Raw genomic sequence first — 20,513 nt, 5'->3', positions numbered from 1 at the left:
GTGCAGTCTTCCTGTTTCCTTCAGCTGTGTCTTAAAGTAAATCTTGTCGTGGAGCGCAGCCCTCAGCGGAGGGAGCGCTCGGGCACAGTCCACCAGCGCAGCCGGGCGAGCGGAGGCGCAGGGAGCCTCGCCGGGTCCGCCTGCTCCGCCGGGCTCCGCGCCCGCCCGCGCCTTCCCCCCCACCAACCCCGTCCTTCTCTCCTGCTCCCTGCGCGCTTCTCCTCTCTCCTCTCCTCTTCTCCGCTCGCTTTCTCTCCCCCTCCCCGCCCTCTCCTCTCTCGCCCCTCTCCCCCTCGCCCCATCCCTGGCTCGCTGTCGCACACTCACCGTCCCTGGTCCAATTATTATATTCGCCGCCCGCCGGAGACCTCCGGGTGGGCGCGCGCGCGCGCGTTTCCCTCGCGGCCGGCGGGGGAACAAACACGACGCGGCTCGGTCCCCCCTGCCCTCGGCACCGCGTAAGTATCTCCTGTCCCCTCGCCAGTCCCCTCCCCTTTTCCAGAGTCACTTGTGCTGGCTGGTTCTTCAATGGGAAGAAAAGAGACTCCCAGGACTTAGACGCCTGTCAACATCTTCCCCCCTATCCACCCACCCCCCCACCCACCCCCCTAGGAGAAAATGGTGTTATTTAAATGAACCAGAATAAAACCGCCTGGAACGCCGCGTCTGAGCCGGAGCCCCGGTGGAACTCCGCGCTGCGCTCTCCCCAGTTCCTAAGAGTAAGTGGTCCGCTCGCTCGGCTTTTATTTCTTTCTCTTTTCCTGCTGGTGGCCGGGGTGGCGGTGGCGGTGGCGATGGGGGGGGGGGGGGGAGGCTGGCCGTGCTGGACCGGTCGCTGATCTTGTCACCTTTTGTGTGTCCCGGGCTGGGGTGCGCGGGGGCGTCTGCTTCCTTTCCTCTTTCTCTTGCCCTGTCTTCTCTGGAGAGAGGACCCCCCCCCCGAGGGGGGGGGACAGGGGGTCGCTTTTTTTTGTCCGTCTGGATGCCCGCTTTCCGCCGAGCCTCATCCTTCCCCGGTCCCCGGTGAAAAACTCCTGGGCCGGCCCCCGCGTCCCTTCTCTTTGTCTACTTTATTACAGCTGCCTTCCTTGCAGGCACTTCCAATTTGCTTGTCATTTGCATACCTTTCACTTCTCCTTTCGAACCCCGGCGCAGGGCCCGGGAGAAGGGAGCTGGGGAGAGGGGAAGAGGGGGCGCTCTGTTACTTTCCTCTCCGAACGCCGCGCGGGTGGGTAGCCGAGATGTTGAAATCGGGGTCGGAGCGGTGGAGAGAGGGTCCCGGGGAAACTGAGCGCGGCGCCCCGCTCCTGAGCTCCGGGAAGCCCCGGGGGTAGGTCCAGTTGAGCGGGGTCGGGCCGCCCCGGGAGCCTGGAGGGGTCGTGGGGCAGGGGGATTGGTGCCCCAGCGCCGCGGGGGGACCCACCGATCGCGCTCGGGTCGGCGCGCGGGGGGTGGGGGGGGAGTGTTCTTGGGCAGCGGACTCGCGAGGCCCAGACTCCCGCAAGTCATCGCTGGCATTGCTTGGGTCGCGTCCTGGCTGGGTGGTACCTCCAGTTTTGCCCCAGTTTGGACGACGGGGGTGGAAGGAAAGGAGAGGTGAGAGTCATTGTTAATGGGAAGAAGGGTGAGGAGGGGCGGGAAGAGCTGCTTCTCTTGCCTGGACAGACAGGGAGGGGGGGGCGCCGGGGTGGGGGGTGGGGGCGTCTGAGGGTGGGCGGCGGGGTTGAGGGGAGACATCACCCAAAGTCCAGTTTAGCGAGTTGTTGGTCCCAGGGCTGTGGCAGCCAGTTACTCCTCCTGCTCAAAGCTGATCGCCGCTGGAGAGAGTGTGGATTTGGGATGGGGGCGTAGATTGTGAGAGACTGGAGGTCTCCCGCCCCCTGTCAGCTCTTTGGAAGTTGAGTCCTCCAGGCCGGTGGAGAGAGGGAGAAGGCAGGTTTAGGCAGTCGCCTGAAATAGCCCAGGGAGGCAGGTAGGAGTGTGAAACGGCTGCTGTTCTTGGCAGTCCGGAACCCTACTCCGCCCGGGGGGAGGCTGGGAGCTCACCTGCTTGCTTTAATTTTTCCAAGAAGGTCTGTGTCGTCTCCTTGAGCTTATAAAAACAGACCAAGTACAGGATGGCCTTCTCTCAAAGTCAAGGCTAGAAGTTTTCTTCTCTTGTTCTCGTTCTCTCTCTCTCTCTCTCTCTCTCTCTCTCTCTCTCTCTCTCTCTCTCCTCTTCCACCTATACCCTCCCATAAAAAATAAAAAAAAAATCCCTTTCCTAAACTAGGTAAGCAGAGGTCTATTAGCAGAATGCGCATGAGCAGGGCCTGACAGGTGTGTTATGTCAAGAAAGACAGGTGCAAATTTCCTCTGTGTCTGTGTGTGTCTGTGCAGTTCCAGACCACAATGCATGCCCCGGGGTTGTAGAGATTTATGAATTTATGGTTGCCCTGGTTAATAGGATTGTCCAGGCTAATGGGAATGGGCTGTTGTGATGTTTTGAACCCTTGCCATGTGAGTTCTTTGGTTGGGGGTAGGGGACACGTTTGTGTGTGTGTGTGTGTGTGTGTTTATTTTTCTTAAGGATGTTGGCAGGCGGCTGCTGAGGCTGTGTCTCAAGCTTCTGTCTGCCAGGCGGCTGAAAGTACCCCCACTTCAGGCAGCAGGTGGAGGGAGATTGACTTTCCCTTTGCTTCCGTCCAGTTTATGTCTATCTCCCAGGTCTGTGGAGGGAGGGGGTGAGAGCTGTCTTTTGTGTGTGTGTGTGTGTGTGTGTGTGTGTGTGTGTGTGTGTGTGTGTGTTTTGGACAGCCGTGGGTGATGTGTGTAACTGCCAAGAATACCAAAGTCAGTTTGAAAGTGTTACTGTTGTGAAAGCTTATCTTTTTAGTGTGCTTTCTCTCTGCCCAGAAAGAATAGGTATGTTGCATGAACTCTTTCAAGTCATATGTTAAATATTCTCATAAAGTAGAATGAGCCTGTCATTGTACCAGACATGTGCCAGATGTCCTAGTTATTACTTTGATGGGGAAGGGAAATCTCAAGTACGTGAGAGGTAACTGCTTTTCTGTTGGATGCAAGATGCGGGCAGTCAGTTCTACGAAGAGTTCCTTACAAGAACTTCTGAGTATTTTCGAAATGAAATGGGCTGTGCATGGTGAGGAAGTCAAAGGGGGGAGTATTTGGGTTAACCTGTCCATGCAACATAACACGGCTATGTTTATGTAATGGTACATAGACGAAGGTAAGGACTGTGGCTTAATGCGTGAGGGAAGATGTTGAGAATTCAATGTAAGCACTGTATCTGGATTCTTAATACTTGATCTTTACTTTTTTTCTTTACACAGGTTACTTCTTGAGTTGCATAGAATTAGGTTGGATGGTGGATGGTTTTTGTTGGTTTTGTTGCTCATTGTTTCATGGAAATGAGATAATATGTGCCATTTATTCTTTTGACTTAAACATCAAAGTTTCCCTCCAATACTTTCCTTGGATGGTTTTGAAGTTCTTTCATAATTAAAATGTCCTCTATGGATATGTTCTGCTTATTTTTAATAAGGGGTTATCTGTGCTTGGCACTTATTGATATTTTTATGTGTCCATTATGCAGAATTCTATTTAGTTTAATCACCACCTTGTGGGGGAAAAGTCACGCATACATAACATGCATCTTTGTTCCCACTTTATTCATTTCCGAGCATCGGCCCTCTACAAGTGGCACTTGCGATCTTAAAGCATAAGGTAGCTGCCAGGTTGGCCATTTATTTGTTCAAAGCGCAAACAGGCCTTTTCCCCTGAATTTATTATATCATTTCAGGAATTGTCTTGCATTTGCAACTTATTATATAAGAAATATTTAAGGTTCCGGATTAACAAAAGAAATTAGAAAATGTTACTGATTTCAGAATATGAAGATGGATTGTGCATGCTATGTTGTTATAGGATTCTAATTAAGTACCTATACAAATTAGAAAGGACATATACACAAGGAATTTCTCAAATCTTATTGCCTAGTGTATTCTAAAGCTGCGGAGGACATTTAGAGTATTTTAAATTTCAACAAAAAGAAAAAAAAATGTGTCTTTTCTTGAGATTACTTCTCACTCTGATTTACTAACTCGGTGAATTATTACTCTTTATAAATAAGTAGAAATAATTATTTTAGACATGTCTCCGAAAATGTTCTGTGTTCACTATGCTGGTGAGAAATGTATGGAATTTTTGATAGGATGGAGGAATTTTAAATGAAATGGTTATGATTTGAGAACTCTATGATGATAGGAAATTTTAAAATCTGATACAAGGTTTTGACAATGCAATCTCAGTTCATTGAAATATTAACTTACGTCAAGTGAGTCCTTCAGAATAAACATAAAAGGTTTTCTTAACCTGCTAGTAGGCAGAAACACCTCCAAAGGAAAAGTTGCTAATTAGCAAAAATGAAGGGGACAGTGAAGGGACAGCTTAGAGATTTGGGGGAAGGCAGAAGCTACCTACATTAAATCATCAGATTTTTTTCCCCTTTGAATTACTGATTCCCAGATTAATTTATTAATGATATTCCATTTGAAATTTCATAACCAGGTTGATCCAAGTAGATGAGGGGCCCATTCAAAGGTTGTTCTCTAAAAGAAGTAAAGTGTAAGCTTGAGCAATTTCTTAAAAATTTTTTTATCAACGAAGACAGATAATCTAAAGAATCCAAACAGGAAACCATGCCAACCTTACAATTGCCCTGCCTCACAAAAGATGTGTCTGAACTATCTGGATAATGACTGTAATGAAATACTTCTTTGTCCAGAATAAGGACTCCAGGTAGAAGCATAAAAGTTGCACTCCCCTCCCCAAAATAAGTTCTTGATTAAAGTCAGAGCACTTAACCACTTTCTACTTCACACCAGAGTGTTCCTTAAAAATGCTTCACTGAAAATTCTTCTCTACTAACATTAAGTCATCAGCTTCCTTAGGATTATGTTAAATAGAATGTCAGATCACTCCAATTTTAATTAAGAATCTTTTGGAGTAATTAAAATCGGACTTGATTATACCTGGATACTTATTCTTACATTTTACTAGAAGGAATCTGCTATGCTAAGATATCCATTGCATAGGAATTATTAGAGCATTTGTGCCTAATGGTACAACAAAAATATTTAATAGTGAAAAATATTCTCTATAGATGTTCACCTTAATTAAAGAGGAGTTTACAGGAGTAGATTATGTATATCTAATCAATAATACATTTGAGTTCAAATTCAACATCAGTAATATTCTGCATACTGGCTGATACTTAGATTCACCCCTGCTGATCAGGAGGTTTCAGATTGCCTGGTTCAACTTAAAATTAATGTTGAAATTAAAATACAAGATGATAATAATGCTGGGGGAAATAGAAGGTAGCAGGAAAATAGGAAGACCAAATATGAGATGGATTGGCTCCATAAAAGAAGCCATAGGCAGGAGTCTACAGAAGCTGTGCAGGGCTGTTGAGGACTGGATATTTCGGTCATCACTCATTCAAAGGGTCTCCAGGAGTTGAAGCTGACTTAACGGTACATAACACACACAAGAATCAATAAGAATTGTAGCTGAGACATTCTGGCTTAGTACATATGTTGAAAAATAAAGGACTTTTTAAAAATCCGAATGGACAGGACAATATCAATGATAAAGTCATTCGATAGCATTTTCTAAATTCTGAATTGGGAAGTCGTGGAAGTGCTTTGAAAGTATTTTCAAGTGATTTAATTTACGTTTTGCTCATTTAACTGTGTTTCTTATGTGGTAATTGTATATATATATATGAAACATTATGCTAGTAAAATACTATGTCAACTAGTTATAATTATTTAGTCTTGCCCATAGCCTCCATAGGTTATAATCCTACAGTGCACTAGTACAATTATTTCTAAGTTTAGGTCCAAGCTATATGGAGAGATATATTTCTTCTATTAATATAATCCCTTGTCTTGCTCGATTATATAATTTTTGCCATTTGTTTCATCCTATTTATTATGTCTCTGCTGGATATCGAACAACAAGACCTAAAAGTAATTAAATTCTCTTAGCACACAACAGAAACGAATCATGATTTAGTCTAAAAATGCTGACTGGTTGAAAGAGAACTGCAAAAAACAGAGTAGTTTGGTGAATTTGGAGGAAGTTACAGGGTATGTTTTCCTTCAAAGATCCAACAAGCATGTTTAACACTCTTCTCCACTGAAGACGAGAATATCATTTCTTTCCACCTTAGGAAGAGCACAGCCCTCCTCTTGGCTCCGGCATGAGGCAGGGGTGCAGCTGTTGAGACCTAGGCTAGATGAGAGGAAGTGCAGTTGACGCAGAGGTAAATGGCAGCTGGGAAAGGAAGGATGCCTGGGGATGACCTTGTGCTCATCTCTCACACAGCGTGTCACTTCTGAGCCTCTGGTGCAGAGGTGCTCTTCCCACAGCAAGGATGGGGAGCAGCAAAATCCCGTTTGGGTGTGAAGGTGAACGGGGAGAAAAACACTGCAGAAAGTTGGGTCAGTGTGTTGATTGGAGATCCCTGTGCTTTTCAGGTGATATTAAAGAGAGAAGGATTTGCACACAAAAAAGACGTAAATTTTTAAAATAATGGCAGTGAGCTCTACTTTGCTGAACTGCATGCAGAAAAGACCTCTCCCTCAATATGCAAGTCTTTCTGAGAATTAATTCATCTTTTTTTCTTGTTTGTCTCAGTCTTTCCTCCTTTCCCTCCCACCTGACAGCTACACCGGGTTTATCAGATCTAACGTGTTAGTGAGAGATCTGTCATTGCATCTTTGTATTTCTGAAACCAATTTTATCAGTAATGTGTGAGGAGTCCAATTATCCCAAATTTGACTTTGAACTCAATATTGAAGTTATTAAGGCTTGTTTCCATTCTAAATTTTTATCTTGAGGCATATAAAAAGTATTTTATTCTCAATCATACAAATATATATGTGTGTGTATATATATATGTATATGTATATATACACATATTGATATACATATACCCATATATGTATGTACACATATATATGAAGAGGCATCATACTGCTTTCACGATATTCTAAAACAGGCTCTTTTAAAATGTTGTAGCTTCACACAGAAACCAGAAGCAAGGTCTGCATGATGAAATCTTTCTCGCTTTAAAAAAAAAAAAAATACATGCTGCCATCTAAAGCATTGAGCATTTTCTTGATTTTTACAGGTTATTTCATGCTGAAATCATGCCTATTTGCATGGATAGTCATTCTTTAAAACTAGCCACAGATGCAGTCCTAGGGAGCACGTAGATGTTTTCACAGGTGAACCGAAAGAGATGGGAGCGGTTCCAAGCACTCCGCACGCTGCCTTTGGCAATGGACCCTGTTATTGTGAAGATGTGCTCTGTTAAGCAAACGTGAAGTTTAATATTAGATAAACCCTGGGTGAAAAAAATATTCTCATTTTCTCCACAAAATGTTAATTGTGAGCAAAAAAGATGTGACATCTTACATTTATGCCACATGTGGGGTTAGCATCACTAGTTAATAAATCACAAAATATGGCAACTACCTTTTATAAAATGCAAGGAGGGATGTTCTCTTTTTACATTGTGTTCCCAAGAAACAATGGAAGTTCAAATGCAGAGAAGATATTTCCTTTCTCACATATATTGGAGTGATGTTATTTTCTTTCTTTTTTATACATCTTTTTTTTTTTTGGGGGGGTCTTTATTTCTGTGTGTTTTTTCTTAAATCCAGCATATGAAATAAGATTCACAAGTGGTGTACGTTAAAAAGTTTCTTTAAGCATGGGGAGTATTATTGTGGCAGATTTTAACAGAAGAAAACTATTCCTGAAGATATATTTATCCTTGCCTAATTCAATTTATTGATTTCTAAAATGTAACAATGTCGTTCTTTTGCAGTGAGTTCAACTTGATAATAATTTAAGTAATCAGAAGGGCATCATGAAAATTTATAAATAGTCTCATACTTACATTAAAAAACCCAAAAGATACCACCTTCAATAGTGATTTTACTAATAAAAAATGAATATTATGCTAAATAAGCAGACTTGTAGTAGAAGTATTTTTGCAGTGATTTCAATGTGAAATTGACCATTTATGTTGGCAAGATGCTGATGGGGCTGTTCTCATTTCATTTCACATTTGACAAAAATATTTTAAAATTTGGTAATAAAGAGTGTGTTTTAAATATTTGCACTTACTTCAGTGTTCTTTTCATAGCCTTAAAATCACAATAATTTTAATGCAGAAATGGAATTTTGCATCCCAATTTCACCCAGCCTCAAAATTAAATCCTATTTCTTAAGTGTAGCCCACTTTCATCTTCTTTTGTAATGTGAATCCGAATGCCCAAAATTTAATCAATTGGTTGTCAGAGGCTGTGTACTTATAATCTACTATTTCTTCTGATGATAAACAGTATCATTTTAGGCATTTGTGAAAGAGAATCATATTACTGGTGCTTAAGCAGTTTTTGCCTTTTTTTTTTTTTAATCTTAATCCATCTTAAACCAGTGGAGCAGAAATATTTAAAAATGTTTCATTTCAAGCAGAGTGCATAATAAATTTCAATAATTGTAATGTGCCATAAATCCCAGAGCCTATGCATTTTGTATTTGATTCAGGATTGAGGTCAGGAAATTTGGAGAAATTTAAAGAAAATGATTCATCAGTCCTTTTGTTCTGTTGGCCAGGGTCCCGGGATTCTTGAGCTGTGCCCAGCTGACGAGCTTTTGAAGATGGCACAATAACTGCCCAGTGATGCCTGACCATGACAGCACAGCCCTCTTAAGCCGGCAGACCAAGAGGAGAAGAGTTGACATTGGAGTGAAAAGGACGGTAGGGACAGCATCTGCATTCTTTGCTAAGGCGAGAGCCACGTTTTTTAGTGCCATGAATCCCCAAGGTTCCGAGCAGGATGTTGAGTATTCCGTGGTGCAGCATGCAGATGGGGAGAAGTCAAATGTGCTCCGCAAGCTGCTGAAGAGGGCGAACTCGTACGAAGATGCCATGATGCCTTTTCCAGGGGCAACCATCATTTCCCAGCTGTTGAAAAATAACATGAACAAAAACGGTGGCACGGAGCCCAGCTTCCAAGCCAGCGGTCTCTCCAGCACAGGCTCCGAAGTACATCAGGAGGATATATGCAGCAACTCTTCAAGAGACAGCCCCCCAGAGTGTCTTTCCCCCTTTGGCAGGCCTACTATGAGCCAGTTTGATATGGATCGCTTATGCGACGAGCACCTGAGAGCAAAGCGCGCCCGGGTTGAGAATATCATTCGGGGTATGAGCCATTCCCCCAGCGTGGCGTTAAGGGGCAATGAAAATGAAAGAGAGATGGCCCCGCAGTCTGTGAGTCCCCGAGAAAGTTACAGAGAAAACAAACGCAAGCAAAAGCTGCCCCAGCAGCAGCAACAGAGTTTCCAGCAGCTGGTTTCAGCCCGAAAAGAACAGAAGCGAGAGGAGCGCCGACAGCTGAAACAGCAGCTGGAGGACATGCAGAAACAGCTGCGCCAGCTGCAGGAAAAGTTCTACCAAATCTATGACAGCACTGATTCTGAAAATGATGAAGACGGTAACCTGTCTGAAGACAGCATGCGCTCGGAGATGCTGGATGCCCGGGCCCAGGACTCCGTAGGGAGGTCAGATAATGAGATGTGCGAGCTAGACCCAGGACAGTTCATTGACCGAGCCCGGGCCCTGATCAGGGAGCAGGAAATGGCTGAAAACAAGCCCAAGCGGGAAGGCAACAACAAAGAGAGAGACCACGGGCCAAACTCCTTACAACCAGAAGGCAAACATTTGGCCGAGACCTTGAAACAGGAACTGAACTCTGCCATGTCGCAAGTTGTGGACACTGTGGTCAAAGTCTTTTCGGCCAAACCCTCCCGCCAGGTTCCTCAGGTCTTCCCCCCTCTCCAGATCCCCCAGGCCAGATTCGCAGTCAACGGGGAAAACCACAATTTCCACACCGCCAACCAGCGCCTGCAGTGCTTTGGCGACGTCATCATTCCGAACCCCCTGGACACCTTCGGCAACGTGCAGATGCCCAGTTCCACAGACCAGACAGAAGCACTGCCCCTGGTGGTCCGCAAGAACTCATCTGACCAGTCTGCCTCCGGCCCTCCCACCGGCGGCCACCACCAGCCCCTGCACCAGTCACCTCTCTCTGCCACTGCAGGCTTCACCACATCCACCTTCCGCCACCCCTTCCCCCTACCCTTGATGGCCTACCCATTTCAGGGTCCATTAGGTGCTCCCTCTGGCTCCTTCTCGGGAAAAGACAGAGTGTCTCCCGAATCCTTGGACTTGACCAGGGAGACGACGAGTCTGAGGACCAAGATGTCATCCCACCACCTGAGCCACCACCCTTGTTCACCAGCACACCCACCCAGCACGGCGGAAGGGCTCTCCTTGTCCCTCATCAAGTCCGAGTGTGGCGATCTTCAAGACATGTCTGAAATCTCACCTTATTCAGGAAGTGCAATATCCTTTTATTTTCCCCTCAAGGAAAAGCAAACAAAACCGAGGCTTCCCAACGGGTCAGGTTTACAGCACGTGTAGAATAATGTAGGTTAGCATCTTCTGAAGAATTCAGTCTCTCCTGTTACTCAGATAACTTTTATCAACAGGCCTGTGGCACCTCTAATGGCACAAAACCTCCCCACTAACCCAACACCTTTGCAATTTTTACAAGTTGTGAACTGCCCCAAAGAGCTGGTATTTAATATATGCTTTATCAGCAGTGTTTTTCTGCTGTTCTTCCTTGTATTCTCTTCTTACCCTTTAAAACATTTTTATTTATTTTAAATAAAATTTATTGATTGATTGATTGATTTAGATATTTTTATTGATTTCAGAGAGGAAGGGAGAGATAGAAACAGCAATGATGAGAGAGAACCATCGATCAGCTGCCTCCTACACCCCCCCCCCTCACCCCACACTGGGCATCGAGCCTGCAACCCGGGCATGTACCCTGACTGGGGATTGAACCATGACCTCCTGGTTCATAGGTCAATGCTCAACCACTGAGCCATGCCTGCTGGGCTTAAATATATTTTTATTGATTTCAGAGAGGAAGGGAGAGGGGAGGCAGAGAGAGAAACATCAATGATAAGAGAGAATCATTGATTGGCTGCTTCCTGCATGCCCCCTTCTGGGGATCAAGCCCAAAACACTGGCACATGCCCTTGACCAGAATCAAACCTGGGACCCTGTAGTCCGAAGGCCAATGCTCTATCCACTGAGCCAAACCAGCTGGGGCTACCTTTTTTTTTTTAAAGAATAAAATCAGAGATAGAAAAAAATCTCATTGTGATATTGAATTCTATCAGATATATAATTTTTAAGAAATGGTAAGTTTTATAATGGAGTGAAAAGTCAGTTTCAGATGCCATAAGAAGAATTCTCCCTTTAAGCCCTGAACCGGCTCCTGGGCTGTTTAAAGAAGGCTTGATTCAGTCTGATGAAGAGCACTGTGCTGGTGGGAGAAAGAGGGATGTGGGAGGGGAGGTGGATTCTCCCTTTAATCCTGAAGCGAGACGCCGTTTTTTAAAGGAAATACACAGGTACTGATTTATTCAGACGGCATCGGTCTCTCGTTCACCAAGGTCTGTTCTTTGGGGCTGGTGCAGCTGCCTTCCATGCATGATTAACCTCTGTTCAGCCATACACAGAAATCTTTTGTCCTAACATACACAAAGCAAATTATTTTGGAAAGCGAGAGAGCACAATTAAATATAAAACTCAAGCTGTATTCGACTTAAAAATGGCTCTTTTTATGACTCTTTTATATTTTGAATTTGACTTTGATGTAGAGATGCCAGTTATATATTTTATTGGATCTATCCTGCACTCTGGCTATTTTTAATTGATGATTTTTTTTTCTCTGTAAATTGGTCCTTGCAGTAAATTCTTAAGAATCTTGTGGTCATTGATGTTCTGGGTCGTAGACTAGTAGCTTTGGGGGGCAGGTAGAGGCATGTTTCTCTTATAATAAATTGCCATATGGATATAAAATTTAGCAATTAAGTTGGCTGTTGCTAAATTAAGGATTTTGAGCAATCATCTTGATGACTGGAAATTGACATTTTAGTATGTAAACCCACTCAGGAGGCTGCCACTTGAGTGCAAAGTCCCAGCTCTGGTGGAAATGTGTTTTCCCAGGTAGTGAAGGTCGTCCTTCCAGCCAAATCTTAGGATACTGGTGAAGATTTCTTGTAAGGCGAGTGGGAACCACTAGTAGGAGACCCACTTGGGCAGCTAGCAGAGTCTCTTTCTATGGTGAGGAAGAAAATCATGTCATGAGAGAAAGCAAGAGAAAGATGCTGAGGACCTAGCTTTATAAATAGAAACTGAGTCTTGGTTTGGTTTCAGATTTAACTTCTACCGTTCAAAGACCTAAAATCTAACCCATTGGTCATGAATCAAAGCTGTGCCAAGCACCATACCTTACCTGTGATGAGCAGGCAATAAACAATCAGAATGATTGGAATATAGCTATTGGTGATGAGATAGGCAAAGTAAGAAGACATAAGGACTGGATTTTTTTTTTTTTTTTTACTCTTTGTAGGCAGAGCATCTTCCAAAGTTCATACCAGGCCACTGTCCAAAGCCCAACCCCATCTCTTCAGAGATCCTCTAGTTCAGTGGTCGGCTAACTCATTAGTCAACAGAGCCAAATATCAACAGTACAACGATTGAAATTTCTTTTGAGAGCCAAATTTTTTAAACTTAAACTATATAGTTACATTGTTATTAACTTTATTAGGGTACTCCTAAGCTGGCCTTTGCGAAAAACTCAAGGGGCCAAAGAGCCGCATGTGGCTCGCGAGCCGCAGTTTGCCGACCACGGCTCTAGTTCATTTGAAGCCAATAGTAGTGATGGTGGGTTCTCTCTCTCTGTCTCTGACACACACACACACACACACACACACACACGCACGCGCACACGCACGCGCACACACACGCGCACACACGCACACGCACCACACACCGGAAAGGGACATGCCTATTTTGGTGAATATTTGAAGCCAGGTTTCAAAGTCTTATAAATCCATATTAAACTTTTTATCTCAAGATGCCTGTTTATGGAGTTTTGTTTTTTTAATTAGATTTTTCATTGTAAGCAGATAATTTTCTGTGGTGTTTTTTTTTTTAAGTAAGTTGGATCTTCTAGAAAAAAAATATTTTTGATTGCATAAAGTGTTGGCCATGCTCATTGTCTCACCCTTTCTAAATTTCCTGAGGAATTTTAAGGATTTGAATGGAAAGAAGTTCCTTTTATTTCTACACGTATCAAAGGCTTTAGAGAGAATATAGTTGCTTTTTCTTCAGATGAATAACTTCTCCTCTATCCTCCCAAGATAAGGTTCTGTTAAACGGTGGTGGTTCGGAAACACCTGTGGTTCATATGCAATGTTAGTTGCTTATACCTGGAGGTGTTTCTTTCATGTAGCTAAATAATTTGGACAACTTGTTGCAAGTAATGATTACATTTCCTACCTTCTAGCTTTCTACCCTCTGCCTCTTTCTCTTTCGCCTCTACCACACCACACTTTTAACCATTTATCTCATTGATATATTATTTCTTAAATGATAGGCAGGCAACCTTTTCTTTTCTTTTTAATATATTTTTACTGATTTCAGAGAGGAAGGGAGAGGGAGAGGTAGAGAGAGATAGAAACATCAATGATAAGAGAGAATCATTAATAAGCTGTCTCCTGCACACCACCCCCTCACCCCTACTGGGGATTGAATCTACAACCTGGGCATGTGACCTGGCTGGGAATTGAACCCTTGACCTCCTGGCTTACAGGTCAATGCTCAACCACTGAGCAACACTGGCCAGGCAAACAACCTTTTCTATAATCCACGTAATTCTGAAGTCAGTGAGGATCTGCATGTTCATTGGGAAACTGGACCAACTTTTCTGCTCTCTTCATCCTTGTATGGCAGTGAGTTCTTCCTTTGTGTGTAGGCAAAAATTCTCAAGCATTTAGTTTAAAGAAAACTCTAGGAATCACATTGAGTGGTGTCTTACTTCAGTTGTAGGGATGGAAGCACATATTTGAACCTGTAGTTACTCATGTTGAAAAGGTCAGTGGAAATGAGATGAAATGGTACCACTATAATCGTCGTTATGTTTTTATTTTTAGTTCCCGGGTTTCCAAGTTGTGATGAATAATTTAATTCTTAAGGAACAATTCTTTCCCACTCCGGAGGGCATCATCTGTTTCTCTGAACAAAGTAGCTGAGACAAGAACTACTGAGAACACCAGCTTACCAGAGAAATCCACTTAAGTTCAGCACATTAAGCATGTGTGTTCTAGAAGGGAGAACAGTACCTTGTTCTCCCTTCTAATAGAAAGGAAATGGTGAACGTGTGCATGTTCAACTGAATGTCAGTGCACCTGCTCACGTCTTGGGTATAAAAAAAATGTGTTCAGTATCTTTGCAAATGAATCTATTTAATCAAATATTAAGTTTTATTCAAATCCCAAAAGAAACAGCCAGCCAATTGTTTTCCTCCGTGATGTTCCTTGTCATTCGTCCTCTTTGCATCTCAAGAGAAATAGCCTTGTTTAGGCCTCAAACATTTGCATGCGCCCAGTTAAAGCCCACGAGGATCACAAGCCTTTAAGACGTGCAGGTGTAGACACACCCATTCTCTGTGCGGGCCAGCTGTCCCTACCGGGCTTTTAGGGAGAATGTTAACAATACCTGAAGGAGTTTTGAAAGGAACATTGTTTAATAGCTTGAAAGTAAAGCCTAACTGGAATAGATGGATTAGAAATGAATTTCTAAGATGTGAAATAATCCATAGAAGTTGACCTTTTACATTTTTTTGAAGCCTTATGGGGCCATAGTCGTTATTTTTGCTATAGGGAAACATGTATATTCAAGACTAAAAGATTCTGGGTTCCATTCCATCTTTACCATTGTGAAGTAAAATTTAAAAAATATTCATCCCCCGGTTATGTTGAGCTTAGAGAAGCAACAACTTCCTTGCTCTATCACTGTCACGAAATGAGATCGTTTAGATCTTTGCTCCCCGTTTTAGGTTTCCCGGGGGCAAGAGTCTTAGGAATATAGCAAGTCAGAGCAGAAGGAGAAAGCTGAAATTCTTTGGGTTCCAAAGTGGTTTAGAAAACGTAGGTAAGCAGTCGCAATCCGTTTGGCTGGAAATGCAGCTTGTAAAAATCTCTAGCCACAATTCAAGAGTGCAACTGGAAAAAGAGAATTTTCTTCCTCCTGCCTCCACAACCTATTATTCTCCCATTTGCCTTTTTGCTGCCTCCGCTGCTCCTCCCGCTGCTGCGTGTAGGTAAGGTTATATTGTGCTTGGTAAACAGACAACACACATTCTCAGGTTGTTTGAACACCGCTTTAGATTCAGCTGTAGCACTCTACTTCTCTGATCTTTTATATTCCCCAGCAGATGTCTTTCATTAATTTATGGATTTATCATCTTTTCTTTTTTCCCCTTTTTCTTTTCTTTTTTTTTTTTTTTTACACCTGGCAGCTGTCTCAAGTTTCAGCAGTTATTGTCTATTTTGCATTACACATAGAATTGAATGTCATCTGTCTTCACAAAGCTAGGGCTAAGAGAATTGAGGCAAAGCCACATGAGCTGCCTGGACAGATCTTGTTTGCGTTCCATCCCCCCCCCCACCCCCCCACCCCCCCTTTACCTCCTTAATATTTATTTGTGCTCATTTTCTTTCCTGGCCTTGAATGGAGCTTAGCTCGTGTTCAGTACAGCTGTATGTTTACTGAATCTATTCCATCATGACTCATTGTGCGTGTGTAAGTATCCTGGAAACAGCTAGTGCTTTCTTGGAAGAACAGTTGCTTTTCAGCACAAGCACTTAAAAGGGAAATTAACCAATTGGTCAGTTCAGATTTATTTTGAGGAGGCAAAAAGAGGATTATCTAACTGTTGGCTTTTAAAGGTTTCATTAGCTATTTTTAATAGTTTATTAGAAACATCTATTTTATGGGAATTTTATCTCCATTACACGATGGGCGAGAGAGGAAGGTTTATTCTGTGTTCCATTTCAACCGATCGATTCCAAGTATTACCAACAGGAAGCGTTTCAAAGCAAAAACAGACTTGAGAAATCAAATCAGAATAATTTTTTTTTCCATGAAATAAAAGCCTCTGCGTCCCCATCAAAATAAGATGGAAGTTGGCTTGTCGTTTAAATAAAAGGAACGAAACCATCTTTTAGCAAAAATATAAATGTGTGGAAAGCTTCGGGAAGTTTCCGTGGCGCTCTAACCGTCTGAGAACCACAGCAAAAACAATTTGCTTTGTAGGAGGCCACACTGTGAAAGATTTGGGACTTTTCCCCCCACTAAGAGTTAAATGTTCGAGGTTGTTTTAATGTAACCGTCTGAAAAAAAAAAAAAAAAGATTAGAACCCAGATCTGAGAATGTTTGTCGAAGTTTGGACTCGCCTAAAACTCTTATCGTGAGGCAATAGGAGACAGCTTGCAACTATTATTTCACTTATCCATCTGGACAGATGGCCCTGAAGTAGGCTGTGCTCCTTTAGTCTTCTCTATCTGTCTAATGGAGGTTACTGGAGGGCCTTTCAGCTCTCTCCTTGGCACAAAAAGTATGTCAGTCATAAATTATCGTCTTTGTAATCATTAAGGATCTCAAACAAAAACACAAGTTCAGTTAAGCTGCTTTGGCTTACAGATCTAAAAATCAAAATTTCTTGCTTCGGTGTTTATTTTCAGTGGAGGAAAAATAAAGCCCAATATTTAATTCTTCTATTTACCAACCAAGGTGATCTTTCGCACAATTTGCATGATATTAAAGGGAATGCTAATCACCTCCTCAGCAGAATATTTGGCTAAACACCCTGTTAGAAGTAGTCAAGAGCTTATCAATATTAATTTGATTCTGCTTCTGTAGTAACTTGCTGGGTTCCCTCTGTTCTGAAATAGATTGCTCGCGCTGTACTTGATGGAGGTCATTTGGAAACCTTTCCCTTTCCTAAATATCTGTGCGTATTTGACCTTTTTTGCATAAGGTGTGAAATTTCTGTTGGGTAGGAAAGCTCTCTCTCTCTCTCTCTCTCTCTCTCTCTCTCTCTCACACACACACACACACACACACACGCGCACACACACACGCACATTTTCTTTTTTCCTAATTTTTCCCAGACTCTCTTTTAAGAGAAAAATCCTTAGAGAAGCTTCTAGGAAGGACCCTTAATTGACCTTGTGGGGGACCACATTGATTTTCTCCACGTGCATCTTCATTTCTGATAAATTATAAAGCCATTAATTTGCTGAGGAAATGGCAGGGCCAGGCTGCGGCACAGATGTGACCAGGGCCGCCCCAGCTCCGAGTGTGCGGAGGAGTGCCAAGAATCCGGGCGAGAATCAGGAAGCCTGGATTGTTATGGTTAGCCTCACATTCTCTCGGGAACTGTTTTAGTTGCTGCTGTTTACAGATCTAAAAGGTAATGATGTTTCCAGATAAATAGGCCTTCTTATTTGGGGTAAGTGGCCATTTATTGATCTGCTAACCCACCGTTATTGATTTGTTAGCCTCAACCACTGTGCTACTCTCCAAGGAGTTAACTATAAATCCGGGAGAGGCAAATTGTACTTGGTCTTGGATCGTTGCTTTAACAAAAGCCACACTCTCTCCCCGCACCACCCCCCCCCCGCCCCCGGCCCCATTCTCTCTGTGCCAAAAGGACCCCTTCCCAAATTTAGCTATTATTTAAAAGGGAACAATTAAAAGGATACAATAATAAGATAGGAAGAAAGTGAGGCAATACGCTCCGTTACATTAGCGCTGAAAGGTAAAATGCGAAGCTTGCCTAACAGTGTTCAAAATAATGCCTTTTGTGTTTCCACGCACATTAGGATAATAATTTGATGTAAACTGCAGAGTGTGGAGAGAAGAATAAACAGAACCATAATTGTGAAGAAGGAAAAAAAAAAAACTCTCCTGATAAGAGTTGTGTAGCACGTGTTGGGTGCATTTGTCTCCTTAGCAACAAGTGAACGTATAGAGAGAGGGGCTCTGTTTTGCCATCCTCACCACAAAGTAGCCAAGATTCTGCAACTGAATTGTGCATCCTCACCGTGACATTTGGCAATGTGTGACAGGCAATGGGCATTTGGAGCAAGCGGCAGCCAGTCAGGGATGGATTCCACGGCTGCGTGGTGGGCCTCCGGACGCCCGGGAGAGGGGGGAGGGGGGGGAGGTGGCTGCTCCCTGTGTTTAAAGCAATATTTTCCTTAACCAATTGCATCCTACATGCAGGAGGGACTGTCACCCAATCACTTGAAAAAAGCAAAGCTCATGTTCTTTTATACCCGTTATCCCAGCTCCAACATGCTGAAGACCTACTTCTCCGATGTAAAGGTAGGGACGTTTTGTGTTATTCATTTTTTTTTTTTTTTAATTTCTGTGCATGTTATCGTGATTTGAACTTTTGGGAGTTCGTGGAGCTGAGTGTGGAATCAGTTCATTGGTAAAAACCTGCGTTGCGTTGATTTCATGCACTTGTCCTTCTGCCTAAAGCTGGGCCAAGCAAAGCCGCCCCCTGCGAATTAAGACGGCAGGACTGGTCTTAATAAGTCACATGGTTTCCATGGTAGTCGGGGAAACTTCGCCTCTGTCTTTCTACGTCTTAGTAACTTCTTGGGAGAAATTTCAGCTGGTACCGAATGGGTGTGCTTCAGGGGATGCTTTTTCCCTCCCCTCAGCAACAGTCGACTGTTTTCTGTTTTATTTCTGTTTGTGCTTTGGAAAGCAAACTCTAGCACCTCTTTACCCCCCCTGCCGAAAAGGAGCGGACATTGAAATTCTCTATGCAGTAGCTGCTTAAAAACAAAAGTGATGATTGTCTCTTATTTACAACTTAATTTGTTGTTGATGTAGAGTACACTGAGCATAAGGAGAATGAATAAAGTGACAGATTCAGGACACATTATTCAAATGAGGATATGAAAGCTGTCGGCCCTACAGCTGCAGCCTCCCTCATTCTACAGAATATGGGGACCTCCTGGTTCTGTGTGTGTGTGCGTGCATGTGTGTGTGCGTGGGGGGGGGAGAGGGGGCTTAAGTAATTGTTTGCATCAACTTGATGTTGTGTTAATCATCTGTAACTTTTTAAAACATAGATTGGGTTTTGATGATGATAATGGCACGCATGGTATCATTATCCAAGGATCTTGCTAAACATTACATTAGCTGAGATTAGTTTATTAGGGATGGGTGCTTCTCCCCCACCCTCCCCTCCCCACCCCCATATGGACAAGTTCTTATTTCTGCCATGGAGAGAATTCTTGAGCAGCCAAAATCTGCTCATTCCTCCGCACGCCCCTCTCTGCAGAGTGTTTTTTGTGCCCGATGCCCACGTTGCTTCCTTGGCCCCCTTTTGCAGGCCAACTCATTTCAGTTTCCTTCACTGATGTTTTCTTTGGCCTTATAAGAAAAGTTCTGTTTTCCCTCCTGTTTGCTTTGAGTTGTGTATCAACTTCAGGCTTTTATCTTTCTCCTTCCCTGGCCGAGCTCCTTAAGTGGAAGGCATGTTTCTCCTCAGTCAGTGCCAACAAACCGGGCAGGATGGGGAAGGCCGAGAAAGGCGGTAATAGGAATTACTTCCATGGCTGGATAGGAATCACCCAGCACACAAAAAGAGGCTGAGTGACACAGTAGGCCAGGAAAAGGGTTTGGACCGTCTAAACAGACAGGTGAAAGGGAATTTATCAGCTGGTTGAGGACCGGCCAGCTTCTAGAGCCTAGTGGAACCTGGAAGAGTTCTTCCAGAGAATCATCCCAACACTTGAGTTCTAGAAGGGAAGAGACGAAAGTGTTATTGTGGACACATGCATGTGTGGGTGTGTGTGTGTATGCGTGTGTCCATGTGACCTCCTTCACCCCTCTCAGCACGATGATTTGCAGTTTTGTGATATGATCATGACAATACCGTATATTATTTATATAGTACCTTTCATCCAAAAGGAGGCCAAAGAGCTTTAGAAACCGCATGCATAGGGAGCCCTCACCTGCCATTGCAATGCAGACACCCGAGGGTGGGAAGCAGCAGCCAGTCTGAGCCAGCAACACTACCCAACAGTAGATGTAAATATTAGGAACATTCATGTTTGTGTGTGTCTGTGTGTATGGGCACGTGTAGTGGGGAAAGGGGAAGGGGGGGGGGGATTGTGGTCTGTAGCTTTATAAATACTGTGCAATGTAAGCCCACAAGAAATTGTTCCCCTTCCTTTAGAACACATCCAGTAATTCAGCTTTCAAATAATCACTTACTCTATGTAAATAACAACTGAATATCGGGTCAATGTTTTATTTAAAAAACACTAATCTTCAGATTATAGATTCCTACCCATATTCTATCCATATGGGGAGAGAGGCTCATAAGGTATAGAGGAGTCTGATTAATTCTCCTAATGGAGGGGAAGCAGGGTATATCATGCAAAGCAGAAAATCACCGAAGGTCATTTCTACATT

The 20,513-nt window shown here is 43.4% G+C and overlaps 1 protein-coding gene across 1 annotated transcript in view; it reads left to right on the top strand.

Moving 5' to 3' along the window:
• Positions 1-635: 635 nt before the first annotated feature.
• The window catches only part of PROX1 (prospero homeobox 1), a 47,152-nt gene continuing 27,274 nt past the window's right edge, over positions 636-20,513 (top strand). Inside the window, exons 1-3 of the mRNA XM_054711747.1 lie at positions 636-719; positions 8,698-10,491; positions 18,296-18,401. Coding sequence (XP_054567722.1) covers positions 8,765-10,491; positions 18,296-18,401 — 1,833 coding nt within the window. The 5' untranslated portion in view covers positions 636-719; positions 8,698-8,764. The remainder of the gene's footprint in view (positions 720-8,697; positions 10,492-18,295; positions 18,402-20,513) is intronic.

This window comes from Eptesicus fuscus, chromosome 22, assembly GCF_027574615.1.
Source record: "Eptesicus fuscus isolate TK198812 chromosome 22, DD_ASM_mEF_20220401, whole genome shotgun sequence".
Classification (NCBI taxonomy): domain Eukaryota; kingdom Metazoa; phylum Chordata; class Mammalia; order Chiroptera; family Vespertilionidae; genus Eptesicus; species Eptesicus fuscus.
The sequence above is the reverse complement of the archived record's forward strand: the minus strand, read 5'-3'. Positions and strand labels throughout refer to the sequence as shown.